The 16,143-nt window shown below is 38.8% G+C and overlaps 1 protein-coding gene across 1 annotated transcript in view; it reads right to left on the bottom strand.

Moving 5' to 3' along the window:
• EYS (eyes shut homolog) overlaps window positions 1–16,143 on the bottom strand; it is a 904,272-nt gene that overhangs the window by 9,839 nt on the left and 878,290 nt on the right. Inside the window, exons 45-46 of the mRNA XM_035895612.1 lie at window positions 15,385–15,557; window positions 1,463–1,624 (exon numbers count right to left, since the gene is read on the bottom strand). Of these exons, the coding sequence (XP_035751505.1) occupies window positions 1,463–1,624; window positions 15,385–15,557 (335 nt within the window). The remainder of the gene's footprint in view (window positions 1–1,462; window positions 1,625–15,384; window positions 15,558–16,143) is intronic.

The following is a 16,143-nucleotide window of genomic DNA, read 5'->3' as shown; positions in this document are numbered from 1 at the left end:
AGAAAGTATTCTTTCCTGTGCAAACTAAACATTAATGAATGGCAATAGAACGAGGGCATGCTCATGCTACGTCACTCCTGGCCCAAGCTAAACAGACTTAGCACTCTCTTTGATGCTTTCAAAGAGATATTTAATTTCTTTATATGCCAGCTGCTTCCATGGCTTCTGACTATTCTTTTGAGAGAGATCCTTTTTTCTCTTCTATTTTTCATGACCCATGTAATGCTTTAGTTTATACAAGAGAGAACTATTCACTGAGAATCTCAGGATTTGGCCTGCAAGTGATAGAAGTATAAATGATTCATTGTAGAAGGCAGAGTTCTTTGCAAATAAATGTATTTGTATTACAGATGTTCCGTATATTTTTCTTTGAAGCTGCTTCTCTGTATGTGGTTGTAATTAGAATAAGGCAAACAGGAGGTGCCAGCAGTGTATGAAGTATTATCGGTCTTACCGAACAGCAGCCTGTTAAAACAGCTGCGTACAGGATAAGAAGCTGGTAAATTTGGCATATGGGTGTTTATATGCATGCGTGGCTGAGTATGTTTATCGAAATGTCTCAAAGCTTTAGGCTTTGAACAAAGGAATGTAAAAATACATGATAAATATTTAAGTGATTTTTTTGTCACACAAAGGCCCGTTTTTGCATAAAGTACTACTTAACACAAGTGGAAAATTTGCTCAAAGATCATGTTATGAATGGTATGTAATGCTTCTGTTTAAAAATGTGCAAGACACCACATAAATGCAATATAAAGGTGAAGTATGTTAATAAAGTAATTACAAAAAATGTACACCCTTAAAGACTAAATTTTAAAATGTATTTACATGGGTTGGCAAATTATGTTTTCTTGCCATGAGGTCTTAGGAATGTTAAGTCAGTAAAATTTAAAATACTTTTATAAATACTAGAAATGTTTTGTTTAGATTTGTTTTTCACTCTGCATATCTGGCAAATGCAGAACTTTTACGTTTTGCATGCTGCACCAGCAAGCTTTTCAGCATTACATAATAAAAAGTTAAACTTCTGATGAACCTCATTAGCTCTCTCATAGACTGTTCACTTTCGCTTAACTTGTTTGATCAGTTTTTATACTACTTTATTCTTGGTCACTTTAGAAGACTGGGCCAAACCCTCAGACTGTGAATTCTAGCATAGCTGCACTGAAACTGCGGGAGCAGTATCAGGAACAGTAAATGTCTGTTGCAAAGCTGGCTGCAGTTACTTTTCAGGGGAAAATGGTTTCTTGAACCATTTAATTAAATACTGGCTTTGGACTAATCCAAAATTTTGTTATGCATGTTTTTTCTTATAAACTTGATTATTCACAGTTCAAAACCCAGTCACCATGGACAATGAGTTAGTTACAAAGACTGAATGCCTGAATCGCTTCGAAGTACTGCCTTTCTTTTTCAAAAAAGTACCTGGGTGTATGATGCCAGCAAGCTGGAATATCCTTACCTGACTGAGTACCCAGATGCTGTGCAGTGTAAAACAGGATACCGTCTGGCGACAGAGGCTGAAACTGTAGTTTGATATGGGTCTTATGCCGGATATAAAAGGGTGCAAATGACATCCATGACGATTCATTACTTCTGAAAGATGGATCACTAATGGAAATATCTGAAAAATACAAGAGGAAAAGTCCTCTGAAAGATGTTTTGAGAGGACTGCATGATTATGGCACCAGTTGTCTACAGTTATTTTGTATAGTTCATAAATGCTCAACATAATACTTCCAATTCTTCCCTTTCCGCAGACTAAAAATAACCTAGATACAGAATAAAACTTAAATAATAGCAAATCAATGCCATTTTGTATCTGTGTGCCTTATTTTCATTAACAATCAAGCCCGTAGTTGTAATCCAAAATAAGTGTGATCTTGTTAGTGTTCATTTTCAAATAAGTCTAACTGTAAATTTTACATTGCTTAAAAATTCAAATGCAAAATACTCTTGCAAGAGTCAGAATAAACATTTCTTCCTTCATCATACAGATGAAAACCTTAGTGGAGGATTTTTTAATGAACTGCTTTGTGTGTCATAAGAATGTACATTTTAAGTGGAATGTGTTCATTAATTGCCGCTGAAATTTGTTTTTAGGATAACCGTACTGAGATGCTTGGTAATTCAAATTGTCCTGTCTTACACTGAAGTGGAACGCTTTCACACAGTTACAGCAAACATGCAGTGTACACTTCTGAGCTATACGCAACTTCGTCATCCTGTCTTACCACTTCTCTCAGTGCTGATTGTTCATATACCCCTAAAAACTGGGCCAGTTAAACTTCCTTCAGCCAACTGATTAATGTTTGTATTTTTCTGTGCTGTTTATGTCACTTGAAACTGTTTCCAATTTTCCCCACTATAACAACATTCCATATTTGAGATATAATTATATTGGTTATTAGCTAATTCATTATCATGTAGTTGTTAGTTTTCTGTATTTGTGGGTTCACGGGAATAAGTCAAGCTATTTAGATGTGCAGGGTACATCTAAACCTAGGTGTGATAAGCCCTTTTTACTACTTAATCAACAGCAGCACTAAGTACCTGACAGTAAGCGCTGCTGTTTCTGTTCTGAGAGGCCAACATCTTTCTTCATTTTGGTGCTCCCAATTTCACAGCTTTATAGTAACTCGCTTTTAGTCAAATATACCTTCAAGATGTCCTCGTAGTGCATTCCTGGGCAACCCTCTGCTATCTTACCACACTCAGGTTTTCTGCGTAGTGTCTGCTTGTGCATCCACTTGCCATCCAGTTGCACCCTGGGTTGCCCGTTGCAGACGGGCCTTAGTTATTAGACTGGTATACAGTCAGCAAGCTGCAGGACTTTGTAATTTGCCTCTCTGTCTCACTACCTCTCTCAGAATAGGGCTACAGATGTTCCTGGTGGACTACGCCCAGCAGACAGACGCACCATTATACAGGCTCCGGATCTCTCACCTGTTGCCAGCATAATGACTTGAGGATGCCTCTTGAATGGGTAGCAACGATACAGCTGGCCTTTTTGTTCAGCTCCCCCACTAGATTACAGTTAGTACTTCTGAGGAAGGTGTATGGATTTCACCTCACAAATTCCCAGAAAGTCTAAAAGTAAGTTTTAATCTCTGGAGTATCAGTTATAATGGATTTATGAAATGGTTGAGTGATCAGAATCAGGCTTTTGATGAGCTGTTATTCAACCTATGTATATATTCTCATGCAAACACATTACATTCACAAATCACTCTTATCCTAAGCATCATAATAGCTGTTAGGATATCAAGGCTAGGCAGTGTTTGTAGTAATATATGACATAATGTCAGAAATGTGAGGTTCCCGGCATCTATACTTAAAAGCTGACAGAAACAAAAATGGTTTTAAGAGTAGCAATTACCCTGGAAGATGAATAGTAATAAAACTCACTAAGCAGATTAGGTGATGTAATTTATATCACTAAAACTTATAAACGTCATCGGGTACAAAAGACAAAATAATGGTTAGTAAGTTTCATATGGATTTTTAGATGCTTGTATTTTTTTCAGTAGGTAAGAGACAATGTTCTCCATTAGTAGGTAAAGACGTAATCCCTTTACAGATGTCTTCGTATTTAAAAATCAATCAGAAATAATAATTCATTTTGTACTTAGGCATTTTTGCTTTATGCATCATTTGGAAGTCAGTCTTCTCTGACCAAATTTTTGCACAGCGAGACTTACATATGGAGGATCTGTGCCACAGCGGTCAATCTTGTATTAAAACATGCTGCTGCTTAAAAGGTCATACCGGGTGAAGTGTACAATGAGGCGTCCGAAAGACTTCATGTCAGGTTCAGTTTCACTTTGTCAATGTAATGTAGTGAGTTAATTCTTTACTGCTTATGAAGGAAGCATGGACAATGACTAGCATGAAAGCAAAATGTTCAGCTGCAGCAGGATTGAAATGCTACACTACTTATCATTGGAAGGTATATGAGAGGAAGATTGCTGTGATAAAAAGCCTTGGAGCAGAGAGAGAGGGCAAGGATGAAAAAAGGTGATTTTATAGTATCACTCAGAGAATGAATTAAATCCATGGCTTTACATTACCAACAGAGTATTAAAAAATAACACTCAGATCTTCAGCAGCAGATGTCAAGAATGCTTTAGAAAGGAGGTATTATCCTGATTTATAGATATAAAATAAAATACTCTATTTAATATACCGCATTCTGAAACTTCCAAGATACAAATATTTTATTCCCATTTTGCTAAAAAAGTGGGTTTATTCCCAATAAATATATCTGAACAATGTCAGAAAACAACATATTTTGCTACAATGCAGCACGACTAACTACAGGATATACTAGAATGACTTCTAATTTGCTTGTAAATTTTCTGTAGAACCTGTAAGTATTGACTATATGCATGGGAGAGATCTAACCCGACCGGTACATGGAAACGTGCACCCGTATCTCAGAACAGAATGCTTCACCTCTACTGCAGTGCACAGAGATCATTGGTATAAAACTTCATTTTTGCGAAATTGCTTCTATAGATAGACAAACTTTTAAGGTGAAGAATAAGACAGTTTAAGCTTTTCAATTTGCTTTTATGGCAGGCATATGCAAAACTAACTTGTCATGTCAAATGCTGATGTACTTTACTGTTGTTTTCTTGTCAACAACCTTTTTTTTCCCCACCTAAGATAAGAAAATAAGAAGCTTAGCTAAACTTGCACAAGACAGTTCCTGTATTGCATATGCTTACTCCAGAGAAACTGTTTGCTAAAGCAAATGAGATGAATAGATGCCTTTGCCAATCGTATAAGCAAAATTTGTAGGACCTGTGCTGTGTAACTACTACATTACTCACTAGGGCACTCAGCACCGTGGTGCATTGTAAGCACAACAGGCATTTAAGCAAACATTTCTGTTCTGTATCTGATTAATGACTCACTTTTCTAAGCTGAGTACTAGTAGCTGATGAAGCTATGCATTTCTAAATGATACCAAGAGAAATTGTAAATCCCTTTAGACCAGTTAGAGCTATGGGAACACAAAGTTCCTGCAAGTACTATTGCTGAAGTATGCTTTTCTTTCCCTCTACTATGCATTAACACCTTTCAGGTTCCCCCTGCTATCCTCATTTGATCAGCCCTGTAATGCTCACACATCCTATTCAATTACTGTTATGAACAAGCCTTTCTAGGTTACAGCTCAATTCCCACCACTGAAGCAGAAGTGCTTGTATACATCCCAGTCTACATTTTGATGGCATTACATTTTGATAGTTTCCTCAAGCAGCTGGTTGCCTCAAAACGTTCAGCAAGCCCATTTTGCTATTCAGCACGTCAAGGAAACTTGCAGTGGAAAAGTAAAACAGTCAACATGAAAAAACCGAGCTCAAACTCCAATATGGAAGCACAGAGGCTGTGGAAGCAGGGATGGGCTACTCTGCAGGAATACAGAACCAGCACCCAAGTCAAACAGGGATGGAGTTAGGCGTCAAAATTCAGCAGGGGTTGAAGCTGGCAAAGCATGTGAAGGGAAACAAGAAGGGCTCCCAACAAGAAAGCTAAGGGAAGTGTGAGGCCACTCCTCAAAGGAGTGGGGACCTAGTGACAAGGGACATGGAAAAAGCCAAAATATTCAAAGTCTCCTCTGGCTCATTTTTTACTTGGTAAAGCCTGATCAAGCTTCCGAAGTCCCTGACTCTGGTAGCTGAGCTTGGAGAAGTGAAACATTAGCTATGTCAGAGGAAGAATTGGGAGCATATCAGCCAGTCAGATGTACATGTGGGCAGGGCACCAGCCAGGATGCATCCCCAAGTGCTGAGGGAGATGGCCAATATCGCCATGAGGCTGCTCGCTATCAATAAACTCTGAAAGGTCATGGAGATCACAGGAAGTTCCTGATGACTGGAGGAAGGCAAACCACCATGGTTTGGATGGTTGGGTCAGTCTGTGATGCTAACTAGCTGTATCAGTTTGCTTTTCTTCTCTTAAACTCTTTTTGCAACTAAATAGATCAAGCAAGATTTTTCATAGAGCTCTGTCACTTATCACCATAGATCTACTGTCCTGACCGCAAGCCATAAGTTGGTCTCAGTATTTGTTTCATTTTGGTGGTGTTAGAAGCCAGGCTTACTGTCACAGAATCATAGAATCGTTTAGGTTGGAAAAAACCTTTAAGATCATCAAGTCCAACCGCTAGCCTAACACTGCCATCCCACCACTAAACCATGTCCCTAAGCACCTCGTCTAACCATCTTTTAAATACCTCCAGAGATGGGGACTCAACCACTTCCCTCAGCAGCCCGTTCCAGTGCTTGACAACCCTTTTGGTGAAAAATTTTTTCCTGATGTCCAATCTGGAGCAACTTGAAGCCATTTACCCTCATCTTATCGCCCACTACCTGGGAGAAGAGACCAACACCCACCTCGCTACACCCTCCTGTCAGGCAGTTATAGAGGGCAATCAGGTCTCCCCTCAGCCTCCTCTTCTCCAGACTAAATAACCCCAGTTCCCTCAGACGCTCCTCAGAGGACTTGTGCTCCAGACCCCTCACCAGCTTGGTTGCTCTCCTCTGGACATGTTCCAGCAATGCAACATCTTTCTTGTAGTGAGGGGCCCAAAAATGAGCACAGTATTCGAGGTGCGGCCTCACCAGTGCCGAGTACAGAGGCACGATCGCTTCCCTGCTCCTGCTGGCCACACTATTCCTGATACAAGCCAGGATGCCATTGGCCTTCTTGGCCACCTGGGCACGCTGCTGGCTCATATTCAGCTGGCTGTCAACCAGTACCCCCAGGTCAGGGCGCAGTGAAGGCTGGGAGCCAGGGGCCAGGAGTGCTATAACATAGCTGCCATGGCAGGGTCTTCTCCAGCCAGGGCCCTGCCTGGAGTGAGGGGAGCAGGATGGCCCCAGGGGGAGCAGCCCAGTCCACTCCAGAGGCCAGATCACCAGGCAGTTCCACAGTGGTGAGGCAGGTGTTACGGTCAAGCCTGAAAGTCAGTCTGTGGGTCAGAGCCCAGGACCAGGTCAACACAGCCAGGCAAGTGCAGCGCAGTGAGGGGTCAAGGGCAGGAGCCTCTGTTTAAAAGCTGCTCCTGAGCAGTGCAGGAGGAAGCTCCTGCTGGGGCTTCTCAGCAGAGCTGTCTTTGAGACCAGACACCAGCCCCACCTCTAGGCTGGCTCTAAAACCAAGCAGACAAACCCTCAGGAAGCAGCAGGAGGACACGCTCAGGGCCCTGGCACTCACAGTGCAACTCAAGCAGTTCATTAGCAATAAACACCTGTCTGAAAGCTTTAAGCTCCACAGTCAGAAATTTTCAGTGGCTTAATTCCTTCACACAGAGAGAGCGAGCTGCTCCACCAGTTGCTTTTTTCACTTTGGAAAACAGTGACAAATATGGCTGTATGGAAATCTTCATCTGAAGATGCAATTTGCTTAAGGTTGTAGTTCAATAGTTGAAAGATTACTGATACTGCATGAGCATTTTTTCCTTTTTTCTGTGTAAATATTTGGAAAAACTGAAAAAAAAATTCACCTTCTCTAAATGGACATGTATTTTTCTGTTGAATTATCACTTTTTATGTCATCTTTGAAGAGCTGACTTTTCATAAGTTATAAGCTAATTCACGTATAGCAAAAAATAGTATAGTTCAACTTCCATTTTTAGTGCAGTAACAAGTAGAGCATGTTAACAAAAGTATCGATTATTAACACAACTCAAATACAACAGTTAGAACAACGTACTCATGAAAGCTGTAATTTTGCTGAACCTGCAGCCATTAGTAATCCTTGCTGCCCCTGAAGAGGACAGACTGAGGCAATCGTTATTCTGAGCAATGCTGGAACAAAAGATTGCAATTTTGCAAGTGAAGTCTACAGTTCTGTTCGGTTTTGTTGCAGTGAAGTTATAATCTCTACTGTTAGCTAATTAGAGACCTAATTAGCTAAGAAGTAACATCTAGGAGCATATGGCTAAATCCCTAAAGAGATTTCTGGCTTTCCAAAGCCTAAAATAGCTATTGCTAGCCAAAGTCAAAACAGTAGACCTCAGTCTTTCAGTATGACACATATTAAGAGATGAGTGCCTAAGAATACGCAATGTGTGCCAGCAAATTGTACTGGGAGAGGCTATGAAACCACAGTACTAGGAAATCAATTGGATCAGATTCTCCTGCATCTGAGGATATGGATATTATAGCCAGGATATGGATTATATCTAGTTCTTCTGTCCAAATAATATTTCAGTGAACAAAAATTTCCTAGAAGAGATTAGGCAATAGAGGAAAAAAAGAAAACCTTACATACCCGATCTCTCAGTGGTTACATTCTTTGAGGATATGACAGATGTGGGTTCAAGTATTTCCATCATGATAGTGAAAGTGAATGCTTAATCACTAGGCAATTAGGAAAATGTGTTACAAACAAAAGCTACAAATGTTTAATCCATGCCTGGCTTTGCCAGTAAACTTAATCTAGGTACTAAAGTGCTCTGAAGATGCTTTCGAGATAAAAACAGCAAGAAGAAGCACCCAGTCTGAGATTCTCTCACTGGGACCATTTCTGCACTGGAAGCCTTCAGCTTGCCTAAGACTAGGGCATTGAGAGGAACTGTGAGTATCTCAGTGCAACTTGATAAAACAATTGGTAAAGAATTAAGTATCTAAAGATTTGTTAATCTCATTTCAAATTGAGATCTTCACTTATATAGCTTGGACTGGCTTTACTCTGACAGCAGTACAAGCATGCTTTGAGGAGGACTGGACTACAAGAAAGCTGGCATTCTGCATAGTATTGATGAGTAATTAAGTCAGGGAAATAGATGACTATAAAATTGGAGGGATTAATTTTGGCATTAATACACTTACATTTAGCTGTCTACACATTATTTGTAGGCATGAAAATACCCATATGGTCAACTGTGATGTAAGACAGGATTCAGTTGCTTAAACGTGTTTGTCACTTGCCACTGAGATGTTTTAGCGTACCCAGGCCATCCACATGGGCCTGGCTGGTATAACAGTGAACACAGGACCTGCTACGTGTGAGGCACCATGTAGCCAGGTTTTATTTTCAGGCAACTTTTAATTAAAAAGCAATTTTAAGCATTGCTATGCAACACAGTCAACAGATCTCAAAAGAGATCTGAAGTAGCCTCCTCCAAGCCTCCATTCAATTTCTTAGATGTAGGCACCTACTGTTATTTTTTTCACAGCCTCTATTGCCTTACCTTCATGTGCCATTCCAGACAGGCACAGGTGTCCAACAGGTCCTGTTTTGATCCCTGTCTGGATGCTTTTGGATAAGAGCTGGAATGCCAGGGCATCTCAAACAGCACGAAGCATCTACATTTAGAAAAGCTTCTTACTAGCTACATAGCTTCACTGTCTCTGTTGATGAGATGTTCATTAACCATAATGGGAACTTATATATTGAATTCACATGTAGATACTTAAATCTAGGTGCCTTGCCTTTAAAACCAGTTCCTACCCCTGACACAGTTTGTAACTCTGAACACCTTCACAAACTAAGGTGACTAGCATATTTTCATTCATTCATTTCATTCATTCATCATTCATGCTCATAGTCTGAAAATAATTCCAGAGCCATCCTGCTGAGTGTTAGTTAGCTGCCTGTATCTTGTTCTTATTCAACTGGGTAACTGGAGGGAATGATAAGTGTGTGACCGAATTTTTATTGGGACATTGCATCACTCATGGCTGACTTGGTATGGAGGGCATTACAGTTGTACTGCATATCAATGGTTTCATTTGCTATGCATGACTTCCACTTGAATTTATATATGATTAATCCATGGCATGTATTTAAGTAGGCAACTCACTTTATTCTACTTGACATTTTAAATTATTCAGAGAAATACTGCAAATGCATATTTTCTCGTGCCTATCATGAATATTAAGTTTACTGGACTGCTACTGATAAATCTGAAAGTTTATATTTTAGGTAAAACTTTAACAGCACCTTTTATCCTTATAAGAGATAAATGCTATAGCTACTATTTAAAGATTTTCCTATGTTGCCACAATGTTTCAAAAAATAACAGTGGAAACAGAAAGCTTGATGGGACCGCATTGCTTAAATAACTAAGAGAACACAACAGTCACTGTGACTCAAAACAACAAGCTAAGAAGTGCCTGCAGTTGTCCTTTAAATGGTCAAACATAGAAACAAAAGTTTCCAGATAACAACTATGAAATTGTTTGTGCATTAAGCCAGCAAGTCTAACTGCATGGTTGGATAAATCCAACATATGTGTGCATACATGTATGTGTGCTTGAGTGTTTGTACATAAGGTGTCTGGCCATGTAAAAGTCTTGAGCTAAATCATACTGCAAATTGGTTTGTCTTACACTAGCAGTCAAAATACGTCAAGTAGCGTTCTAGACTATGTAGAAAGAAAAAGGTCTTTATAGTAAAAATTATTCCAAACGTCAGTTTCTTCCATTTTTCTTTCATTCATCCATCACGACTATGAAGCTGGATTAAATAGTTACAGAATGGGGGTAGGGCTGGGGTGGGGGCGTTTGTCAGTTTATCAGGTATTTTCAAAATTTTGCTGAATTTTTGTATCAGAATAATGGAATTCGACAGCAGAATAATATCTAGAAAGTTGATTGAACTGATAAACATGGCCAAAGGAAGTTGTTTGCCATTTGTTCATCAAAGAAATGGCTTCACTGATTGACAAGTATCTCATTAAACCAAGGATAGAACAATGAAAAGCTGTATACATTTCCTTTCCTTTCTTCAAGAGCTGTATTCTGACAGGCAGTATTTGTAGCTATGGAATTCAGAGACTAATATATAGCTGAAGAAATCTATTTATTAACTCATTTCTTTGTAAAAAGGGCAGTAGCATTCCATTATGATGTTTTGAAGTCAAGAAAAAATTATTTTAATAGATTTTATGAAAGTATGTCGTACTAACTAATCCTGCTAAAAAAGAAAACTGCTGAATAATTTAAAATTTATAAAAATATTGTGATGAAAACCTTACTTATTTTAGCCACTGGCAATTCTTCTCCAATACTGCCATCTATAGAATCTTTCAAATATTACAGTGCTGTCGCCTTAAATGGGAACATTATTAGGTCTGTGAATTAACTAATCTGAAATTACAGGTCTTCTTCATTCCTCTGCAAAATGGAGTAAATTATCTAGGACATAAATTTCATATGCTTAGTATCTAGAGGAATTCTAGCTTATGTGGAAATACACCTCAGTGTTTAACAGAAATGTCAGGGGAACGTCATTGACTCCAAATTATTTTTGCTCAAGTGTTTCACTGCCTTAAGTGATACTGTTTATGTCAAGATGAGAGACTTGATTTCCTCCATTAAAACAAATGACAAGAAAAAAAATGATACGCCACAAACGTTTGGATGCTAGAAGACTACTTCAGGGAGGTGCTATATATAGTTGCTGGGTTAAACTTTTCTCTAAACCTTCATTATTGGCCACTGCTAGAGACAGGATTACCAGCCTCACACAGGACCTCTGTTCTTATGAAAGGAATAAGCTGCTAAGATACAATTTAGTAGAGAATAGAATTTCACACAGTCATTATGGATAACATGTCTGTATTTTAAATGTTAACATCTCTTAATAATTACCAGTTATGAAAAAGATATTGTGTTCACATACATAATAATGATGCCCTGTAAATCAAACTTTCTGCAGCAAAAGGGTTTTAGACTGTTGCTTCTTCCCCAGGAAGAATCACCCTTGACATTTGATGTTGGCCACTTTTTCTTGCACTAGTAATCACAATGAAGCCAATTGGTCTACTGTATACTTGCAGGAGAGCTGAAACAACCAGGTCCTTACAGATTTCTTCCTCTTCAGAAACCCTTTGAGATATCTAATGACAAAGGAACTCATTGGGCCAAATGGAATAAGCTGGAATTTGGTGTTCAAAGCAGTAGACTCTCCCAGACAAAGTGCTGGGATCTGGAGCTTCTTGTTAGTTTTCAGCATTGTATGTTAATGAAATAACTAGACTAAATTACATGTTGCTCTGGGCTGAAGCTTCACTTCTTAATCAGAAGACAATTTAGAGTTGTCTGGTACTTCAGTCGCAAACTTTGAGTCAAATGAAGAAAAGATTTTGTTAACATCATATTTTGGTGTCCTGGAGAACGTGACTACTTTTAAAAAAAACCCCTACAGTTTATTTTATTGTTAAGGGAATGCTAACTAAGAATTAGCACTGTGCCAGATCTTAGCAATGTTTGGTTGCCACTTATGCATTTCAGGATTTGGGCTGGTTCTCCTGTGTTACTGTTATAGTTGTGACCTTTCAAACCAGTGGAACAGAATTATCTGTTTTTTCGTGTGTCATGAACAGTCTTAGAAGTAGTCTGAGTCCGGATGGCAATGTTAAGACTAAGGAAAAAAACTCCTGCATAAATCTTCCATTTCCTTCACATTTCATTACAACCACTTTTATTTCTGGCAGTATGAATTAATATTTTTTTGTTTGTTTACATCAGTATTACCTTTAGAAACCTAAACCACTTGAAGAACCATCCTGTCTTATAAGTGTTAACAGGTTCAGACAACACATTACACCCAAGAAGTGGAGCTTTAAATTATTCTAGAACTAATGTATTACTCTGCCTTGCCCGACATGTCTTTGTTCCTTGGACCTCTTCAGATCTAACTTCCAACCCTATCCTCTCTCCCTAGTGCTCCTTATGAATGCTTGCCTTTCCAAAGCAGGTCTTAAATTTCACAGGCATCTTCCTACTGTACTTCAGTCACCAGTGTGCTGCCTACCTGCTAAACCTCTTGATCTTTCTCCTAGAAAAGCAAGTCCTGGCACTTGCTTTGGCAGGTTGAAATATGCAATGAAATGTTTGCTCTCAGAGTGTCAGACCAAAAAATACCTGTCTACCACCTGCTGAATATTAATTGATAATGTACAGCCTATAGGAAATACAGGGTAATTGAAACTGCTACCCTCTCTTCATCAAGTGGGTTGATTTCTTCTAAATGAATCTAAAATATATGATTTAATACACATCTTACTGCAACCTCCTGAGAATATTGCTCAGAATTTGCACTTTGGCAATGAGGATGGTGAGAGTGAACCAAGTAAGCACTGTGAATTTCAGGCCATATGAGCCATTAAAACTATGTTCTTTAACTGATCTTGCTGTCCCTGGCTTTACTCTTGTTATAACTTAGTTTTCCAAATCCTGAACACTTGTTAGTGCAGCTTTGACTTCTAAAGCTTAACCATAAAGTACCATATCTCTGTGCTGCCAGTCATTGCACCCTTGGTGGGTCAGGTCGCTGCTTTAAGCAGGACACATCATGTTACTCTTTAAGAACAGAACAGTTACATCCTCATCTGCACATATCCTTTCATCTCTCATGTATATAGTTCATAAAGAACCACAGACATTTTTAGTGATTGCTAGGCAATTTAGTGCTTGATTATTGAGAGTTCACAGTTAAGTACCCTTAACATCTGTGGTCAGAGTACTCTTCCTTATTATTGTGGTTCTACCCCTACTGCCCCATTTACTCACTTCACCTGACTTGTTCTCGTGCAACTCAGACTGTTGTACTGTATTTGCCAGTTGCTATAATTCGGTAAAGCCCTATTTGTTCTTACTCTTTGTTATTCTCCTCTGCTTTCTTGCCTCATAAATCTCTTCTGTCTTTTTCTCACACTTTTTTCTCTCTTTCTTGCACATTCATTAGTCTCCATCATTTAATTTCCCTTTGTTCTATCCTGGTCCCTTAGGCTGTTCATTGCTCTCTGTCTCTTTTTCTTTTGGCTCCAATAACCACCATCAATCCAAAGATGAGATATTCAATCTTGATAAGCAGCTGTTTTTTAGCAATTTGCCATCCACTAAAAGTGTAAACTGCGCTTTGAAAAATCTCATGATAATTCATTATTCTGCCAGAGTAAGGTGAAATGCAGGGCAAAGTGTTTGGTCAGGACCCATAGTCCCTATTCATAAAAAGAAAGCTTTTAAATAAAACAGAGAGAAACCCTCTAATGTGTTTACCAGGTGGAGGTGGATGACAATCTACAAGAAACACAATTTTCTGTTGCTCAGATATAAGCTATTTGTACTGGTAACAATGGTTATCACAAGAAGATCCAAATCTATTCTGAAACTAGAACACAGGAGTGTTTACCTGATTAATTACCTGCTTTATGTATAGCACATATCCTGTTGATCAGTGTCCTGAATCCAGATGGCATTGCTTTTGAAAATCTCACTGGAAATGTGAATTCAAAGTTGAAAAGTTCACATAAAGAGCCCTGAAAAGCTGTTGCAGCATAGGCAATAGAGCAAGCACATTCTTAAATGGAATAAGGAATTTAACAGTGACTTTCCAGAAGCTATATTCTCTTTGATTTGAGCCTACCAATTGTAAGTGCTTTCTGTAATAGGATTTTAAAACTGCATCCATCTATAGGGTGAGGACTGCAAATCAGGTCAAATGCAGTTCAGCTTGTCAGTTTTGTGCTTGAAACTTGCTCTGTAGGCACAACAAGGGAGGTTGGATCTTGGCAGACAGTCTGAAAAGGGAGCTATTTAACAGTAACTGGAGTTCTCCAAAAGATGTGAAGAGAGCTTGTCGAAGGAAAAACATGAGCTTGTACAATATTTACTTGAATCTAAGGGCTGCAGAATAAGGAGTGCAGACTGTACTACATCCCTTGCACACAGAGGCACTTCAGACACTTAAAGGAAAAGTCCCTGAGCTTGTAGCACCTCTGTATCCACATTGTTGAATATTCATTTGTGCGATCTCTCAGAGAGGAAAACAGATAAAGGATTCCTACACATGAGGGTAAGAAATGCAAAACCGGCAAACTGAGGACGTATTTTGAGGGTGACATGTTGGAAGAAAACCAGGGAGAACAGATATTTGAAGATTATTACAGTGATGTTTGCATCTTTTATCATCACCCTCAGTGCATCCCTACCCAATAGCCAGTATAAATAGGGTATAAATGTATTGTATAAGGTCCCAGATGCTTCCTACTTCTGAAGGGTACTCAGAAGTGTACTGCTGAGCTCTTAAGTGTATTTCTCAATATACTTCATTACGGTGAGCCTGGGAATTGAACTAAGCACTGTGACACTGGTCTGCAATGCTTCCTGTCCCCTCGATAGCTGACAATGCTGCGCTGCCCCTGAATTTGGTTGAATCATTTGAAAAAACTGAAGGAACAAACGGTGTGAAAAATAAAGCAGAGTCAGGAAACAGCATCTAACAATTCATAGCTTTAAATTACTTCATTTTTCTAACAGAAAGAAGCACCACTTAAATAAAATCTATTTTGTAATTTGTGTCTCTATGTCACATTTCATTGATATACTACAAAATACTGTGGGTTCGTACAGTTCAACATACCTTGTTCGCAATAGGTACCGGTTGTTCCAAGAGGGCAGTGACAAGCGTAGCCAGTAGGCAGCGGCACACAGGTACTGCCTTGCTTACACAGGTGTGGAGGATCGTGCTCTGGTTCACAAACTGACACTGTTTCTGTGCAAAATGCACCTTTCCATCCAGTGACGCAGTCACAGCTCCGGTGGGTAAGGAAGAGAAAGGAAAGAATGCAACATTATTACCAAGAGAAATCAACATTTCAGAAGCGATGTAATCAAGATGTTCAAGCTTGCATACCTATATTTAGTCACCTGATCCAAAATGGTTAAGAGAAAAATTTAGTAAGAGTTTCTCATTTAATTTTTTGAAATGTTTATTTTATCGTAAAAAAAAAATGTACTTAACAAGAAACATTTTATTCTGAATCTTAGCATTACAATATTAGCAACTGCAAAATAAAAAAAAAGCTTGTGGCTGTATTGTGTTTTGCTCTACACATAACACAAAAAAGCCTTGGCTTCATAAACTAGGAGTCATCAAAGTGGAAATTAAAAGGGAAAGGAAAGCAGTGAAGAGCAGCCATAAAAATAAAACCAGGTATCAGCATAAGGGAACTGCTATTTTCCAAATTTTAGCTACTAAAACTAACCTGTTAATTTAAAATTAGTATGAATTCTACAGAAATTGTTAAATACAGAATGCACTTGGCTTTGATATTAAAAATGCCCTCCTTACTAAGAAGAAAGGTTTCAAAATAGTTAAAGTGAAATCTGTTAGACCTAT

The sequence above is a fragment of the Egretta garzetta genome, unplaced genomic scaffold (assembly GCF_000687185.1).
Source record: "Egretta garzetta isolate BGI_Z169 unplaced genomic scaffold, ASM68718v1 scaffold55, whole genome shotgun sequence".
NCBI classification, from domain to species: Eukaryota; Metazoa; Chordata; class Aves; order Pelecaniformes; family Ardeidae; genus Egretta; species Egretta garzetta.
The sequence above is the reverse complement of the archived record's forward strand: the minus strand, read 5'-3'. Positions and strand labels throughout refer to the sequence as shown.